This window comes from Euprymna scolopes, unplaced genomic scaffold (assembly GCF_053919585.1).
Source record: "Euprymna scolopes isolate OS-2025 unplaced genomic scaffold, ASM5391958v1 sca254, whole genome shotgun sequence".
In the NCBI taxonomy this organism is placed as follows: Eukaryota; Metazoa; Mollusca; class Cephalopoda; order Sepiida; family Sepiolidae; genus Euprymna; species Euprymna scolopes.
Genome location: NW_027633274.1, coordinates 15,057 through 31,352, shown reverse-complemented (window position 1 = coordinate 31,352; position 16,296 = coordinate 15,057). Strand labels below are relative to the sequence as shown.

The 16,296-nt window shown below is 35.8% G+C and overlaps 7 protein-coding genes across 7 annotated transcripts; all 7 read left to right on the top strand.

The window, feature by feature from the left end:
* The first annotated feature begins 3 nt into the window (after window positions 1–3).
* LOC145274049 (3-dehydroquinate synthase-like) lies at window positions 4–1,101 on the top strand. The gene has a single exon (XM_080127233.1). The coding sequence runs from the start codon at window positions 4–6 to the stop codon at window positions 1,099–1,101; it is 1,098 nt and encodes a 365-aa protein (XP_079983359.1).
* Window positions 1,102–1,197: 96 nt separating this feature from the next.
* LOC145274048 (superoxide dismutase [Fe]-like) lies at window positions 1,198–1,782 on the top strand. Its single transcript, XM_080127232.1, has one exon. It carries the CDS (start codon window positions 1,198–1,200, stop codon window positions 1,780–1,782), a length of 585 nt encoding a protein of 194 aa, XP_079983358.1.
* Window positions 1,783–4,813: 3,031 nt separating this feature from the next.
* LOC145274047 (transcription-repair-coupling factor-like) lies at window positions 4,814–8,582 on the top strand. Its single transcript, XM_080127230.1, has 2 exons — window positions 4,814–4,992; window positions 5,852–8,582. Exons 1-2 carry the CDS (start codon window positions 4,814–4,816, stop codon window positions 8,580–8,582), a joined length of 2,910 nt encoding a protein of 969 aa, XP_079983356.1.
* Window positions 8,583–9,242: 660 nt separating this feature from the next.
* Window positions 9,243–11,735, top strand: LOC145274046 (4-methylaminobutanoate oxidase (formaldehyde-forming)-like). Its single transcript, XM_080127229.1, has one exon. It carries the CDS (start codon window positions 9,243–9,245, stop codon window positions 11,733–11,735), a length of 2,493 nt encoding a protein of 830 aa, XP_079983355.1.
* A 221-nt stretch (window positions 11,736–11,956) lies between these two features.
* Window positions 11,957–13,624, top strand: LOC145274045 (small ribosomal subunit protein bS1-like). Its single transcript, XM_080127228.1, has one exon. The coding sequence runs from the start codon at window positions 11,957–11,959 to the stop codon at window positions 13,622–13,624; it is 1,668 nt and encodes a 555-aa protein (XP_079983354.1).
* A 396-nt stretch (window positions 13,625–14,020) lies between these two features.
* LOC145274043 (Na(+)/H(+) antiporter NhaD-like) lies at window positions 14,021–15,403 on the top strand. The gene has a single exon (XM_080127227.1). It carries the CDS (start codon window positions 14,021–14,023, stop codon window positions 15,401–15,403), a length of 1,383 nt encoding a protein of 460 aa, XP_079983353.1.
* Window positions 15,404–15,438: 35 nt separating this feature from the next.
* Window positions 15,439–15,954, top strand: LOC145274042 (nicotinamide-nucleotide amidohydrolase PncC-like). Its single transcript, XM_080127226.1, has one exon. The coding sequence runs from the start codon at window positions 15,439–15,441 to the stop codon at window positions 15,952–15,954; it is 516 nt and encodes a 171-aa protein (XP_079983352.1).
* Window positions 15,955–16,296: the final 342 nt, after the last annotated feature.

Below are 16,296 nucleotides of genomic sequence, written 5' to 3'. Positions count from 1 at the left end.
TCCATGAATGTCCTATCTGTAGAACTACAAGCTATTGAGCATCGTGCTTATCCTATTTATATTGATCAAAAAGTATTAGTGAATCAACATTTATGGGAAAAAATCATGCGATCATTTTCTGCAGGTAAGCAAGTAGCTATCATTACAAATCCAAAAATTGCCGAGTTGTATTTGGGTGATTTAGAAAATGCTCTTGCCAATTATAATGTGCTACCTATACTCATTTCTGAGGGTGAGGAGCATAAAAAGTTATCAACGATGGAGAAAGTTTACACAGATCTTAGTGAGGCAGGTTTTAATCGCAGTTCAACACTGATTGCTTTAGGTGGTGGTGTGATTGGTGATTTAACCGGCTTTATTGCTGCAACATGGATGAGGGGTGTGAATTATATTCAAGTGCCGACGACATTATTAGCACAAGTGGATTCCTCAGTGGGTGGCAAAACAGGAGTAAACATTCCTCAGGGTAAAAATATGATTGGATGTTTTTATCACCCTCGTGCAGTGATGATTGATTTGTCTACTTTGAGCAGTTTACCCAATAGGGAGTTTAAGGCAGGGCTGTCTGAAGTTATTAAATACGGATTAATTTATGATGTTGATTTTTTTGAATGGCTGGTAAAAAATATAGATGGATTATTAGCTCAGGATGCTCAATTGCTAGCTTATGCAGTGGAACATAGCTGTGTGATTAAGGCAGAAGTTGTAGCAAAAGATGAAAAAGAGAGTGGATTAAGAGCAATATTAAACTTAGGTCATACTTTTGGTCATGCTATTGAGACAGCAATGGGTTATGGAGAGTGGTTGCATGGTGAGGCAATTTCTGCAGGAATGGTTTATGCTGCTAAATTATCGCAAGAGTTAGGGTGGATTAATCAAGCACAGGTTGATCGCATTACGGAACTATTTAAACGGGTTGGATTACCTACTTCAGGACCTAAGAATTTAACCTATATAGAGTACAGAGATTTGATGTTTAAAGATAAAAAATTACGTGATAAAGGCTTGCCTTTGGTTTTGTTAAAAGCAATTGGCAACGCTGTGGTGAGCTATGATTATGAACAAAGTCAGGTTAAAAAAGTGTTGACAGAAGTTACTTAGTTGGTAATTGTCGTTAAAATTATATAAGCGAACAGTTTTTAGGTTTTTTTATAGAATTACTAAATTTATTAATAATAACAATAACGGAGAAAAATAATGAGTCAATTTACTCTACCAGAATTATCCTATAGCTATGATGCCTTAGCACCCCATATCAGTGCAGAAACAATGGAGTTGCATCACAGCAAGCATCATCAAACGTATATTACCAAGCTTAATGGCTTGATTGAAGGTACAGAATATGCTGAACTTTCCTTAGAGGATATCGTGGTAAAAGCTCCTGCTGGAGGGATTTTTAATAATGCTGGGCAACACTGGAATCATTGCCAGTTTTGGCAAATGCTCTCACCTAATGGTGGTAAGCCAAGCGATAACTTAAAGCAAGCAATTGAAGGTAAGTTTGGCTCAATGGAGGAATTTCAAAATCAATTTGAAACAACAGGTGCGAACACTTTTGGTTCTGGTTGGGCATGGTTGGTTAAAAATAGTGCAGGTGAGTTGGAGCTTTTAAGTACCTCTAATGCTGATAATCCACTAAAACACGGAAAAACAGCCTTACTGGGTGTGGACGTTTGGGAACATGCTTATTATGTTGACTATCGCAATCGTCGTCCAGATTATTTAAAAGCCTTATGGAACGTTGTTAACTGGCAAGATGTTAGTGCTCGATTTGACTCGTAATCAATACACAAATATTCAGACCCTAAGCATAGAAAAATATTATGAAAAATAATGTAAATAATTTAGCAGTTAAATTATTAGGTAAAGTTTGTTTAGTCATCATTACTGCTGTGGGCTTAGTTGCTTGTGGTAGTAAAGAGGAAAAAAAGATGAGCACAGCAGTTCCTGTCCCAGATTGCGTGTTTCCTAATACTGACACACCTGCCCCAGGTTGGATATGCGATGAACCAGTTGATGGATTAGAGATACAAGCAGTTGGTATTGCAGAAAAATCTGATGCAGGAATTAGTTACATGAAAGATCTTGCCTCAGCTGATGCACGAGGAAAAATTGCTGAGCAATTTAAAGTACGTGTGGATAAGATGGTAAAGAGTTATATTGGTACAACAGGCGTTTCAGATACTGAAACGGTAGATCGTGCTGCTGAAAGTGTTCGCAAAACCATCACCTCTGAAACATTGATTGGCAGTAAAGTCTACAAATCTCGCACGGGTCCTAATGGACGTTTATTTGTGCTAGTGGGTCTCAATCCAGAAAGTGTGCAAAAAGCCGCTGAGCAATCTGCTCGCACGAGCATGAATAATGAGCGTGCTTTGTGGCAACAATTTAAAGCCAAGCAAGGGTTTGATGAAATGGCAGAAGAAATTGCTAAGCAAAAGCCATAATATAGCTAAAATGGGATATTCTTTGACCTGTCATTTGTATTGATTTATTATAAGTAAACTAAGCGAGTTTGATACATCTTATATGAGTTGAATAAAATTTATTTGCTTGTTTCTTACTCTCGTCTATCAATGTCTTTGAAAGCTAGTATTAATGGCATATCCAATACAATTTTTGCTAGTGAGGATGTATTGGGGATAGGTGTTGGATATAAAATTAATCATATGATTTCAGCAGAATTTATCTATGATAGTATGGATGGTGGAAAAATATTAAACTTTGGTGTCAGATATAATTTCTAGAATTGCCTATGTTATTATTGTCTGCCTCCCTTGCTTTTGTGGCTTTGATAAGCTAGTTTATATTTGCTTAAAAAAAGACTGTGAGTGATTATTAGATGATTTCACCGTGCTACTGCACTGGTATGAATGAAACTAGGCAATAAAATAAGTAAGATAGGTGTCCTGCTCTTTTATTCGCATTACGACGTATCGCTCAACTGACTATGGAGAGAATCTAAACTCTCTTGACGCTATTGTTTGCTTTTTAATTGCTTTCTATTCTTCCGTTGTTTTAGCTGATGATTTGGTGTTTAGAGCAGATACTAGACATTATTTCCATATTTTTGAGCATGGTTTTGAGCCTAGTACAAGCAGTCGTGAAGCTGATTTGCGTACACATCTAGGTATCACACATGCAGGGATTTCTGATTTTGCCCATAATAATCCTTATATATATGGTACTGGCATTGGTTTTGCTTCAGCATCTGAAGATCGTTCTGTTGTAGGGGATTATTCAAGCAGGAATAGCGCCTCCCTTCGAGAGGGTCAGTTTACTTATATTTATGCAATTAACAATATGGGTTCTACTTCTGTTAACATAAATCCTTTATATGAATTAGCAATAAGGGATCCAGACCATATGTATGCAGATATAGATAGAAGATGGTTAAGGCAGGATCTTGCACATGTAAGGGATAGGAATGAGGTCGTTTTTGATCGGGTTTATCCTTATCAAATCGCAGGTGTAGTTGTTTTTGATCACATGGGAAATCAAGTACGATATGTTGAAAACCTGTGTTACAATCGTGAACGTTCAATGGGAATAGGTTCTCCAATGAATCATTATTTTAGTAACATTCCTGCTAATTTTAGAGGAGGTGCGTGTGCTATGGTTGGTGTACCGTTGGCTGTGGCATGTCCTGATCCTAATGGAGGATTGGCTTCTTATCATTATACTCAACTTCTGCCTCCAAGCAGGTTATATGGGGGTGATGAAGATTCTTCTTCGGATTCTGCTAATGATGAGAATGATAACTTCCGTTATCTCCGTTACATACATAATAATGATACAGACAGCAGTGACGGTGGTTATGGATCTGATGCTGAACATAGAAGGATTCTTCCAATTCATTTTGGAGAGGAATTATAAGCTTAGTTTTTAAATTTAGAATCTTGACTGGCTTTATGTAATTTTAAGTCTGCTGAATTGTTGTGATGATTATAGCAAACAAAGATATAAAAAGATATAAACTGTTAGTGTTAGATGCAAGTTCCTGTGGTATCTCTTTATGGAGTGTATTAGTCCCAGTATTTTGAGAATTATCAAGAATCAGGAATTGGGTGTCTAATATGGTTATCACAGTGGAATGCCATAGGAATCATGATTGTTGTGAAATGTCAGTGTAGGATGGGTTTTTAAGCAAAAACTAAAGACACGGTCGATTTGCTCATCAATTTATTGCAACGTATTAAACACAGGTGAAAAGTATTGCTTATGTAATGGTAAGAATTTACTCAGCATGAACAAGTGAATATAGTCTTACAATGTCAAATCCGACTATAAAGTATCGAAGAAGGAGGCAAATAAGAATTTTCTTCCCTATAGAACAAGCTTGTAAGAAGCAACTGCCCGTTAGTTTAATCTAAGTGTTGTATTAAATTAATGAGCTGACTTCAGGTAATTACTTCATGGTCAGAGGCTGACTGTTTGCCGTTTTGTGTTATAATTGACTAATTGTATTTTTGAAAATACCAACTTTGTTTAGGTTGGGGTTTTTTGAATAAAAAATTTACGATTAAAAAATAATTTTACTAAATCCTATGGTAGTGATTCGCTTGGCTCGTTCTGGTTCAAAAAAGAAACCTTTTTATAATGTTGTGGCAACGGATAAACGTTCTCGACGTGATGGTCTTTTATTGAAAAAATTGGTTTTTATAATCCAATTGCAAGAGGTCAGGAGGTTGCTTTACGTCTGATAGAGGATAAGTACACAAGTTGGATTGAGAAGGGAGCACAACCCTCGGATAGAGTATCTTCATTGTATGCCTTATGGTTAAAAAATGGTTCTAAAGATGTGGCGGCTAGAATGCCTAAAACAGATAGAACACCTCATGATATCAATGATAAACCTGCACCAAGAAAAGTCAAAGAAATTGAGCCAGAAGTTGTTGAAGAGACTCAAGTAGAAGAAGTAGCAGCAGCTGATGTTCAGGAAGAATCTAAGGATGATGAAGTTTCAGGGGAGAAAGAATCTGCTTCAGCTGAGTAGGTATTCTTTATATCGGATAAGAAAAAGCCTTGAGAAATCAAGGCTTTTTTTATGCATATTTTTTGTAAAAAAATTTTAATATGTCAGATTCTCCTATTCTTATTGGTCAATGTGCAGGGGCTTGGGGATTGCAAGGAGGGATTAAAATTATTTCTTGGAGTACACCAAGGGAAAATATTTTTACCTATCATCCTTGGTATTTAAGTGATAAGTCGGTTTCTTCTGTTCGCATTGATGATTTAGTTACTCATCAATTTTTTAATCCTAAAATACTTCGTTCGGGACGCTCACTTGCGGTGAATTTTGCAGGAATTCATTGTATTGACGATGTCTTGCCTTTTCAAGGTAAGTATATTTACATTTTGCCAGATCAACTTGAAAGCTTGGAGGATGAGTATTATTGGTATGAGTTAATAGGTATGTCGATAATCAATGAAAGAAACCAACCTCTGGGAAAAGTGGTGGAGATGTTGGTAACAGGTGTTCATGATGTGCTAAAAGTGGAAAGTGCCAATCACCAAAATAAGAAAGAATATTATCTGATTCCGTTTGTAAAGGAAAAATATGTGTTAGCAATTGATAGAGAGAAGAAAATGATTCAAGTCAATTGGGATATGGATTGGTTATGAATGATCAAAATCAAAAGATTATCGTATTAAGTGAGGTTCACTCTAATGCGTTTGGTTTTGCTTTGTCACGTTTTGTTGCCAATAATAAGGGTACATATTTGTGCATTACCGACACAATTTCATTAGCTGAAAAGTTATATAAACAAATTAGTTATTTTACAAAAAGCTTAGGTTCATCAAAAGGTATTGAGCACACGCAATCTAAAACTTTTTTGTTTCAAGATAGAGAAACTTTACCTTATGACACGGTTTCTACTCCCTCTGAGCTTATTTCACAGCGCTTAAAAACCTTAGAACAATGGCAAGGTTGTGAGCATGGTGTATTAATTGTGGCAGTGAGTACAGTTATGCATCGTTTACCACCAAGAAACTTTGTTAATTGTTCACAGTTGCATATTAAAAAAGGGCAAAAATATGGCTTTGAAGCATTGGTTAATTATTTGGTTAATGCTGGATATGAGCGTGAGAGTCAAGTGAGTGAAGCTGGACAGTTTAGTCAAAGAGGTGGGGTGATTGATGTATTTACCACTGGTTCAGAACTTTCTATGCCTCTACGAATAGAGTTTTTTGATGATGAAATTGAGGAAATTCGCTGTTTTGATGTTAATTCACAACGCTCAGTGAAATCCTTAGTGGAGGTTAATTTCTCTGTTGCGAATGAGTACAATCTAGACAAGTTGTCTCAAGATTGTTTTAGTGAGAAGTTTGATCAGTATTTTCCTAATCAGGATTATCATCATAGTTATCAATCAGTATTATCAGGGAATAAATTTGATGGTATTGAATATTTTTTACCTTTTTTTCATCAAGAAGCATTAGAGACAATAGCAGATTATTGCCCACCGAATACACAATGTATCACTATGCCACGTATTAAGAAAGCGGCAAGTCAATTTAATGGTGAATGTCAAAGTGCTTACCATTCAATGAAAGAGGCAGGAGAACATTTATGTTTGCCTGTTGAGGAGATATTTTGTTCCATTGAGGAAGTGATTAGTTCGTTTAGCTTGGTAATTAAGATACAGAACTCTTTAAGTACAGAGCTAGCCGCTTCAGTGGAAGGGTTAGTTAAATTGCCAGATTTTATATCAGAAAAACAGGATTTTCAAGAGAAGGTTGCACGCTTGCTTAGTTATGCTGAAAAACAAAGTCTTAAGGTTGTGTTTTCTTTTACTAGTGCAATGCGTAGAGAGATGTTGGAAAGCTATTTGGTGTCAATAAGTGTGAACTGGAGTGATTCTATAGAAGGTACATTTTATGTAGACAAAGGGATAGATAATAGTTCAGTTATCTTACTCAGCACACCTTTAGATGGTGGATTTATCAATAAGCAAGCAGGTTTTCTTATTTGCACAGAGAGTGATATTTATGGCAAAGTTATTCCACAAAAAGAGCTAACTCGGGAGAATGCTAACACAACCGTTGTGCAAAACCACTTAAATATTTTGGATTTGCCGAACTTACAAATTGATCAATTGGTTACGCATATTGAACATGGTGTGGGATTGTTTAAAGGATTGCAGGTAATGGAAGTAGGTGAGTTTAAGCATGATGTTGTAGCAATTGAGTATGCTAATAATGGGATGTTGTATGTTCCAGTTGAGCGTTTGCATTATATTGAGCGTTATGTCGGTAATAATGAGTTAGTTTCATTAGATCATCTAGGGGGTGGCTCGTGGGCTAAACGTAAAGAAAAAGCTAAAAAGCGTATTTTTGATGTAGCAGCTGAGCTATTAGAAGTCTATGCCAAGCGAGATCAGCAAAAAAGGAAATCATTGGTTTTAAATGAAGATTATTATCGTTTTGTTGCGGAATTTCCTTATATAGAAACGCCCGATCAACATAAAGCAAGCCAAGATGTTTTAGCAGATTTAATCGGCTCAAAGCCTATGGATAGATTGATTTGTGGAGATGTGGGTTTTGGTAAAACAGAGGTAGCTATGCGAGCTGCCTATGCGGTGGTTGCTAGTGGTAGGCAAGTGGCAGTTTTGGTGCCGACAACATTATTAGCCAGTCAGCATTATCAAACTTTTTGTGAGCGGTTTGCTAATTGGGCAGTGCAGATTGGTGTGGTGTCTAGACTAAGTTCAAGTAAAGAAAATCAACAAACTTTAGACAAGGTCGCAGCAGGGAAAATAGACGTTATTATTGGTACACATCGCTTGATACAAAAAGATGTTGCCTATCATAGATTGGGATTAGTAGTTATTGATGAGGAACATCGTTTTGGGGTGAGACAAAAAGAAAGTTTTAAAAAAATTCGCTCAGAAGTGGATCTAATTAGTATGACAGCCACGCCTATTCCCAGAACGTTAAATATGGCATTTTCTCATTTGCGTGATGTATCAATCATTGCAGAGGCACCGGCTGGTCGTTTGAGTGTGCAGACTTTTGTGAGCGAATATTCTGATAATATGACCAAAGAAGCAATACTGCGTGAATTGAGACGAGGTGGACAAATATATTTTGTGCATAATAATATAGCAACCATTAATCGACGTCGACAAGAGATTATTGATTTATTGCCTGAGGTTAGCATTGGCGTGGCACATGGTCAAATGCCAGAAAAAGAAATGGAAAATATTATGGAGGGTTTTTATATTGGAGATTATCAAATTCTTTTATGTACGACGATTATTGAAATGGGCTTAGATGTGCCCAACGCGAATACGATTATTATTGATCGGGCAGATAAGTTTGGTTTAGCTCAATTACATCAATTACGTGGTCGAGTTGGACGTTCTTCAAATCAGGCTTATGCCTATTTGTTTACACCAGAGATTGGGATATTGAAAGCAGATGCAAGAAAACGCCTGTTGGCTATTCAAGAGGCTAAGCAGTTAGGTGCGGGTTTTCGTTTGGCAATTGAAGATATGGAGATTCGTGGAGTAGGGGAAATTTTGGGTGAGGAACAACAAGGTCATGCACAAAAAATTGGTTTTAAATTTATACCTTGAAATGTTAGATGAGGCAGTACAAAATCAAAGTTGTGATAGTTATCAAACAGGTGCAGAAAAGAAGAAACGTTTGAAGGAATGTGAGGTAGATTTAAATGTTGAAGCTGTTTTCCCAGAACACTATATTAGTGATGTGAACATACGTTTATCATTTTACCAACGCATAGGCGTTTGTAATGTGCAACAATTAGAAGACTTATGGATAGAAATCAGAGATCGCTTTGGTAAGCAGCCACTTGCTGTTGAAAATTTATTTGATACCTATCGGACTCGTTTATATTGTGCTGAAATCGGCATTGTAGAATGCAAAGTTCACTATAAGAATATTAAGTTAACACTCACTGATGACAATTCTCTTTCAGTTGAAAAAATCATCACACATTTACAAAAATATCCTAATCAATGGCAGTTAAAAAATAACCATCAATTGGTGATTGATAAAAATTTTATCTTAAAGCAGGAGGAAGCAATTATTACTTTTTCTCAGATTAAATTTTTGCTTGATAGTTTGCAATAATTTGTGTTTGACAAAAGTATTTTTATGTAGTGTTGTTGCCTCAATTTAGAAGTAAAATCTGAGAGAACATGAGTTTTTTCTTAAGAACAGTATAATTAGTTTTCAATTAGCTTTTATTTAACTTTTATTTAACTTTTCTAACTATGTCAATTTTCCCTAATTCTGTGCATACTGTAGTTATTGGGGGTGGAGTAGCAGGTTGTAGTGTGGCCTATCACTTAGGTAAACAAAATATTAATGATGTGCTATTGCTTGAACGTAAGAGTATTGGTAGTGGAACAAGTTATCATGCGGCAGGGATGATGCGAGAATTATTAGGTAGCGAGAGTAATACATGGATATCTTCCTATTCAATCAACCTTTTTGAAAATTTGATAGAGGAAACAGGCGTGGATATTCATTATCGTCGCTCAGGTTCGGTATTTGTGACAAATTTTGCCGATAGAATGGATGAGTTTCGTTATACCTATACCATGGCTAATTCTTTTGATTTAGAAGCTCATTTGCTTTCTCCACAGGAAATTTCTAAGCATTGGTCTCTTTTAAATACAGAAGATTTGTTAGGGGGCATCTATATGCCAAATGATGCAGTGCTTAATCCCTATCAATTAGCATTAGCTTTAGCTGAAGGTGCCAAGCAACAAGGAGCAAGGATTTTAGAGAATACTCTAGCAGAAGAGTTAATTGTTGAGAAAGGAAAAGTTGTGGCAGTTAAAACCGAGAAAGGGGTTGTGCATTGTAAAAATGTAGTAATTTGTGGAGGGGTTTGGTCACGAGATTTTATGAAAGCAATAGATGTGAATGTGCCATTGCATGGTTGTGAACATTACTATGTATTAACTGATGAGCTGGAGGGTGTAGATTTAGATATGCCAGTGATACGTGATTTTGATGCACGTTGTTATCTTCGTCCAGCAGCAGGTACGTATTGGAATGATACCGGAAAGCGATTAATGTGTGGTTTTTTTGAGGCAGTAGCCAAGCCGTGGGGACATGATGGTATTGATAAAGATTTTGAATTTGGACGTTTGTATGAAGATTGGGAGCATCTTAACGAGGTGATTAAAAATGTCAAACATCGTGTACCGGCGTTGCACAATGCTAAATTAGAAATGTTATTTAATGGTCCAGAAAGTTTTACTTATGATAATACCTATTTACTCGGTCGAGCACCTAATGTGGATAATGTACTAATTGGTACAGGATTGTGTTCGCGTGGGTTACAGGCTTCTGGTGGTATCGGTTATATCTTGGCAGATATGATTAAAAATGGTTATTCAACCAGTGGTGTGGACTTGAGCGATATAGATATTCACCGTGTATCACCATATACAGGCAATAAAAAATATTTATATGATCGTTCAGTTGAAACATTAGGCTTGTTGTTTGATATGCATTATCCTTATCGCCAAATGGAATCTTCACGTCCAGTTAAAACATCTGCTTTACATCTGCGTTTGGCTGAGCAAGGAGCCTGTTTTGGCGAGACATCTGGTTGGGAACGTCCTAACTTTTATGCATTATCTGGGCAAGAAGCACATTATCAATATACATATGGCAAACAACATTGGTATGAAAATATTGTTGAAGAGCATCATGCAGTAAGAAATGGTGTGGCACTGTTTGATCAGAGTTCTTTTGCAAAATTCTTGGTGCAAGGAGCTGATGCTGTAAAATATCTCAATGAAATTTGTGGTGCACAAATTGATGTTCCTGTTGGTAGAATTATTTACACACAAGCCTTAACTCTCCAAGGTGGTACGGCTGCTGATTGGACCATTACTCGTATAGCCTATGATCAATTTATGGTGGTGAGTGGTGTGGCATGCCAAAATAGAGATTTTTATTTTTTGAAAAATAATATTTCTTCAGATAGTCATGTAACGGTAGCAGACATCACATCAAGCTATGCTGTGATTGGATTAATGGGTCCTGATTCACGGGCATTGCTTAGTGCCTTTTCAAGCGATGATTTTTCTGCGGAGGCTTTTCCTTTTTTTAGTTCTAAGATAATAGATTTTGGTTATGCTAAAGCACGAGCTAATCGTTTATCATACGTGGGTGAGTTAGGTTGGGAGATTTATATACCAACAGAATTTGCTTTAAGTTGTTACGATCAGTTAATGCAATTAAGTCAGGAATTTAATCTTAAGCATGCTGGTTATCATGTTATGGATGCATTGCGTTTAGAAAAAGGTTATCGACATTGGGGGCATGATTTATGTTATGAAGATACTCCTATAGAAGCTGGATTAGGTTTTGCAGTAGATTTTAAGAAAACTTATTTTAATGGTAGAGATAGGTTATTAGAGCAAAAAGAAAAAGGAGTTTGTAAACGTTTGATTGCTTTTCAGATGGAAGATGCAGATCCTTGGCTGTATCATTATGAACCTATTTATGTTCAAGGTAAGCGTATTGGACGGATGACTTCAGGAGCCTACTCGCCTTATTTAGGCTGTTCAATTGGTTTGGGTTACATTCATGCTGAGGAAGGGTTGACAAATAAAACTGATGAGAAACTGCAAAATGATTTTATTCATCATACAGAATATGAGGTAGAGATTTTAGGTAAGCGTTATACAGCTCAGGCAACGACAAAACCTTTTTATGATCCAAGTAATCAAAAGATACGTTGAGATGCGTGTTTTTAAAACCTTTCTACTATGTTTTCTACTATGTTATAATTAATAGGCTGTATTTTATTATTGGAGAGAGTGTTTTTTAGTTATTACTCTTGTTTTTTTAACAACCAAATGGTCGCCATGTTTGATGTTTTTTCTTTGTCAGAATAATCAAGCATTAAAAGCTATAAGGCTTTTGTGTGGTTTATGGTTCAATCATTATTTTATCTACTTATATGTCAGAAAATTTCGCTGAACTCTTTGAAACATCGTATAACTCCAGTTTATTTACTGCTGGAGAAATTGTTCCTGCTACAGTAATTTATATTGAAAAAGATTACATTTATCTTGATGCAGGTACAAAATCAGAGGCGTATGTGCCAATTGAACAATTTAAGGATGAGGATGGTGAGTTAACTGTAAAAATTGGTGATATTGTTGACATGTATTTAGATATGCCTGTTGATGGTTTGGGTGAAACACGTTTGGATCGTGATAAAGCTGAGCGTATAGAAAACTTAAAAGAATTGCAGGTATTTTTAGATAATGAAACTCCTGTGAAAGGTGTGGTGACTCATGCCGTTAGAGCAGGGTTAAGTTTGAAAGTTGGCAAGATTAAAGCCTTTCTGCCAGGCTCTTTGATTGATTCACGTGGTGTTAACAGCTTGGAAGATTTTGTTAACCAAACTTTAGAAGTGCGTATTCTAAAAATTGATTCAGAAAAAGGAAACATGATTGTTTCAAGAAGAGCACTTATTGATGAAGTGAGTCAAGCTGAGAAAGAGGAGAAATTTTCTAAGATTGAAGTGGGTGATGTTGTTGAAGGAACGGTTAAAAATCTTACTGACTACGGTGCATTTATTGATATTGGTGGTATTGATGGTTTGTTACATATTACTGATATGGCTTGGAAGCGTGTAAACAATCCAGCTGAGGTGACCAGTGTTGGTGAAACGATTAAACTTCAAGTGATGAAGTTGGATAGAGAAAAGTTTCGTTTATCGCTAGGATTAAAGCAAATGAAAAAAGATCCATGGGAGGATATTGAGGAGAATTTCCCAGTTGGCATGGTAATAGAAAATACCACAGTTTCTAATATTACTGATTATGGGGCCTTTGTTGCCGTTGATGAATCAATTGATGGTCTGGTACATACCTCTGAGCTAGATTGGAAGAATCGCAATGTTCACCCATCTAAATTGCTTTCCATTGGTCAACAGGTTAATGTAAAAGTAATTGCCGTAGATAAGGAGAAGAGACGCTTCTCGCTTTCTATTAAACGTTGTTATACGAATCCTTGGGAAGAGTTTGCTAATAATCATAAGCGGGGTGATAAAATAACAGGAGTTATTCGTTCGAAAACAGATTTTGGTCTATTTGTTGGTTTAGAGGGTGACATTGATGGTTTGATTCATGTTACTGATTTAAGTTGGAATGATATTAATAAGGAAGAAGAGTTAGCAAAATACTCTAGGGATGACCAAATTGAAGCGATAGTCTTGAGTATGGATATTGATAGAGAACGTGTATCACTCGGTATCAAACAACTTACTAAAGATGAATTTAATGAGTTTATTGTCTTAAATAATAGAGGCAGTATTGTTTCAGGAACAGTGGCGAGTGTCGATACTAAAGGGGCTGAAGTTTCTCTAAGTGAGGATGTTAAGGGTTATATACGTAAGTCTGAGATGTTAGAAGATTTGAATGTTGGTGATACAGTTGAAGCCGTGATTACTAATATAGACAAGAAAGGTAGAAAAATCAGCCTATCAGTTAAATCAAAAGAAGACGCTGAAGAAAAATCAGCATTACGTGAATATAAAAAATCTACTCAGGATGATAGTCCAAATACCATTGGTGATTTGCTAGGAGATCAATTAGGTGACTCATCATCTTCTTCTTAGAGAGAATAGTTGATTTAAATTGTTATGGTTAAGCAAGAGTTAATTAAAAAAATCACCGAATCAATAGGTGATTTTTATGAAAAAGATGTTGAGCGTTCGGTACGAACGCTCATTAATTCTATGTCAGACGCTCTTGCTAATGGAGATCGAATTGAGATTCGTGGTTTTGGTTCTTTTTATGTTAAAAAATATGGCAAGCGTGAGGCAATAAATCCACAGACAGGAAAAAAAGTTCAATTAAATAGTCGGAGTATCCCGCATTTCAAAATTAGTAAAGTGTTGCATAATCGACTAAATGATAACAAAAAGTTTTAAAAGATTTTCTAATTTAAGGAGTTGTAGATGAAAAACAATCGTTTATTAAAGTCATTTTGGCTAGTTTTTTCTTTGATGTTTATGCTTCCTATTACGGTGTATGCAGCTTCAACAAGTGGAGAAATTTTAGATTTAACCAATCATTTTGTTGGTTATTTTAGTATTCTAGTGTTTATTGTTGCATATGCTGCAGTGATGAGTGAGGAGGTGATTCATTTGAGAAAGTCCAAGCCGGTGCTAATCTCTGCAGGGGTTATTTGGTTTGCTATAGCGTGGGTATATGCTCAAAATGATTTGCCTTATGCTGCCGAGGTGGCAGTTAGGCATAATATTCTAGAATTTGCAGAACTGATGTTATTTCTTTTGGTAGCGATGACTTATGTTAATGCTCTGCTAGAACGTCAGGTTTTTGAAGCATTGCGAAGCTATTTGGTATCTAGAAATTATAGTTTTAGAAAATTATTTTGGATTACGGGCATTATTGCATTTTTTCTTTCTCCTATAGCTGATAATCTTACCACTGCTCTGGTTATGTGTGCAGTAGTCTTAGCCGTTGGTGGAGATAATCGAAAATTTATTCTTATTAGTTGTATTAATATTGTGGTTGCTGCCAATGCGGGTGGGGCGTTCAGTCCTTTTGGTGATATTACTACATTGATGGTATGGCAAAAAGGAATTGTATCTTTTTCACAATTTTTTGCTTTAATGATTCCATCAGCAGTTAATTTTCTCGTACCTGCAGTAATTATGCAATTTGCCATTGCTAATGATAAACCTAAGTCTTTAGAAGAAAAAGTTGAAATTTTACCAGGTGGAGTGATGGTTATATTTCTATTTCTTGCAACCATTGTTACTGCTGTATCAGCACATAATTTCTTTCATTTACCGCCAGCATTGGGTATGATGTTAGGGCTGGGTTATTTAATGTTTTATAGCTATTCCCTTAAGATTCGGTGTAAAAAAATTAAAATTGATGATCATTATGGTCAAATTAATATTGGTGGCATTGATTTTCACCAAAAAAAGGGAACCTTTGATCCATTTCATCGTATTGCTGGTGCTGAATGGGATACATTACTATTTTTCTTTGGTGTTATCTTAAGTGTTGGTGGTTTAGGATTTATAGGTTATTTGACATTGGTTTCTGAAATAATGTATATCGGTTGGGGACCAACATGGGCTAATGTTACGGTTGGTGTATTATCAGCAATTGTTGATAATATTCCTGTGATGTTTGCTGTGCTAACTATGCATCCTGAAATGTCATTAAATCAATGGTTATTAGTAACACTGACAGCAGGTGTTGGAGGCAGTATGTTATCAATTGGTTCAGCAGCAGGTGTTGCCTTAATGGGTCAGTCAAAAGGAATTTATACTTTTCTTGGGCATTTAAAATGGACTCCTGTTATTGCTTTGGGTTATGTTGCGAGTATTCTTACGCATATTTTTATTAATGGTCTTTAATTGATAAAAGCTGTATGCATAGTAATCATCATGCTATGCCTGAGAGTGTCTCTCAGAAAAATTGCTATAATTTAGCGAAAGAAATTGGTGAACAACTTATTAGGTTAAAGAGTTCCTTATGCACGGCTGAGTCTTGTACAGGTGGTTGGTTAGCCAAGAGTTGTACTGATTGTGTAGGAAGTTCAAAATGGTTTGATTGCTCAATTGTTTCTTATAGTTACGCATCAAAGCATAAATTATTGCATATTGATCATTCGCTAATTGAGAAATATGGAGCGGTGGATAGTCAAGTTGTGATAGCTATGGCAAGGAATATACTGAAGATAAGTCAAGCTAATTACAGTGTGGCAATTAGCGGTATTGCTGGTCCTAAGCAAGATTCTAGCGATAATGAAAAGCCAGTAGGAATGGTCTGTTTCGCTTGGGCAAAAAAAGAAGATGATCAATTGATTGATTGGAATGATACCAAGTATTTTAAAGGTTCAAGAGAACAAGTAAGAATTCAAAGTGTGTATTTTGCATTGATGATGCTTAGAAAAATACTGATGTAATGAATGAAATTTTGTAATAAGTGACAAAATTGAAAAGTCGATTGAGTTTTCTTGATCGAGTTATTTACGGATTCTAAATTTATGATTGTGTTTCATAAATTTTAGAAGTTTGGACGGCTTGTAGTGTTTGTGTATCAAATATTATGAGACTATTTGTAATAATATTTAAATTTATATTTAATTATGAAGAAAATAACTAAGGCAATTATACTGTCTGTGTTATCTACTTTTGCAATAAGTAGTTTTGCAGGTAATAATACAACAGTGCTAAATAATAAAAAAACTAGAAAGGCTGAGTCTTACTCCATTACTTTAAGAGCTCCTGATATTGTTAAAAACACG

What these genes read in the sequence shown, in the direction of transcription:
- LOC145274049 (XM_080127233.1), top strand. Translation starts at nt 4, where the DNA reads ATGAATGTCCTATCTGTAGAACTACAAGCTATTGAGCATCGTGCTTAT.
- LOC145274048 (XM_080127232.1), top strand. Translation starts at nt 1,198, where the DNA reads ATGAGTCAATTTACTCTACCAGAATTATCCTATAGCTATGATGCCTTA.
- LOC145274047 (XM_080127230.1), top strand. Translation starts at nt 4,814, where the DNA reads ATGCCTAAAACAGATAGAACACCTCATGATATCAATGATAAACCTGCA. An exon ending in AAAGAATCTGCTTCAGCTGA is followed by an intron (nt 4,993 to 5,851) that starts GTAGGTATTCTT and finishes GTTTCAAGATAG; the next exon opens with AGAAACTTTACCTTATGACA.
- LOC145274046 (XM_080127229.1), top strand. Translation starts at nt 9,243, where the DNA reads ATGTCAATTTTCCCTAATTCTGTGCATACTGTAGTTATTGGGGGTGGA.
- LOC145274045 (XM_080127228.1), top strand. Translation starts at nt 11,957, where the DNA reads ATGTCAGAAAATTTCGCTGAACTCTTTGAAACATCGTATAACTCCAGT.
- LOC145274043 (XM_080127227.1), top strand. Translation starts at nt 14,021, where the DNA reads ATGCTTCCTATTACGGTGTATGCAGCTTCAACAAGTGGAGAAATTTTA.
- LOC145274042 (XM_080127226.1), top strand. Translation starts at nt 15,439, where the DNA reads ATGCCTGAGAGTGTCTCTCAGAAAAATTGCTATAATTTAGCGAAAGAA.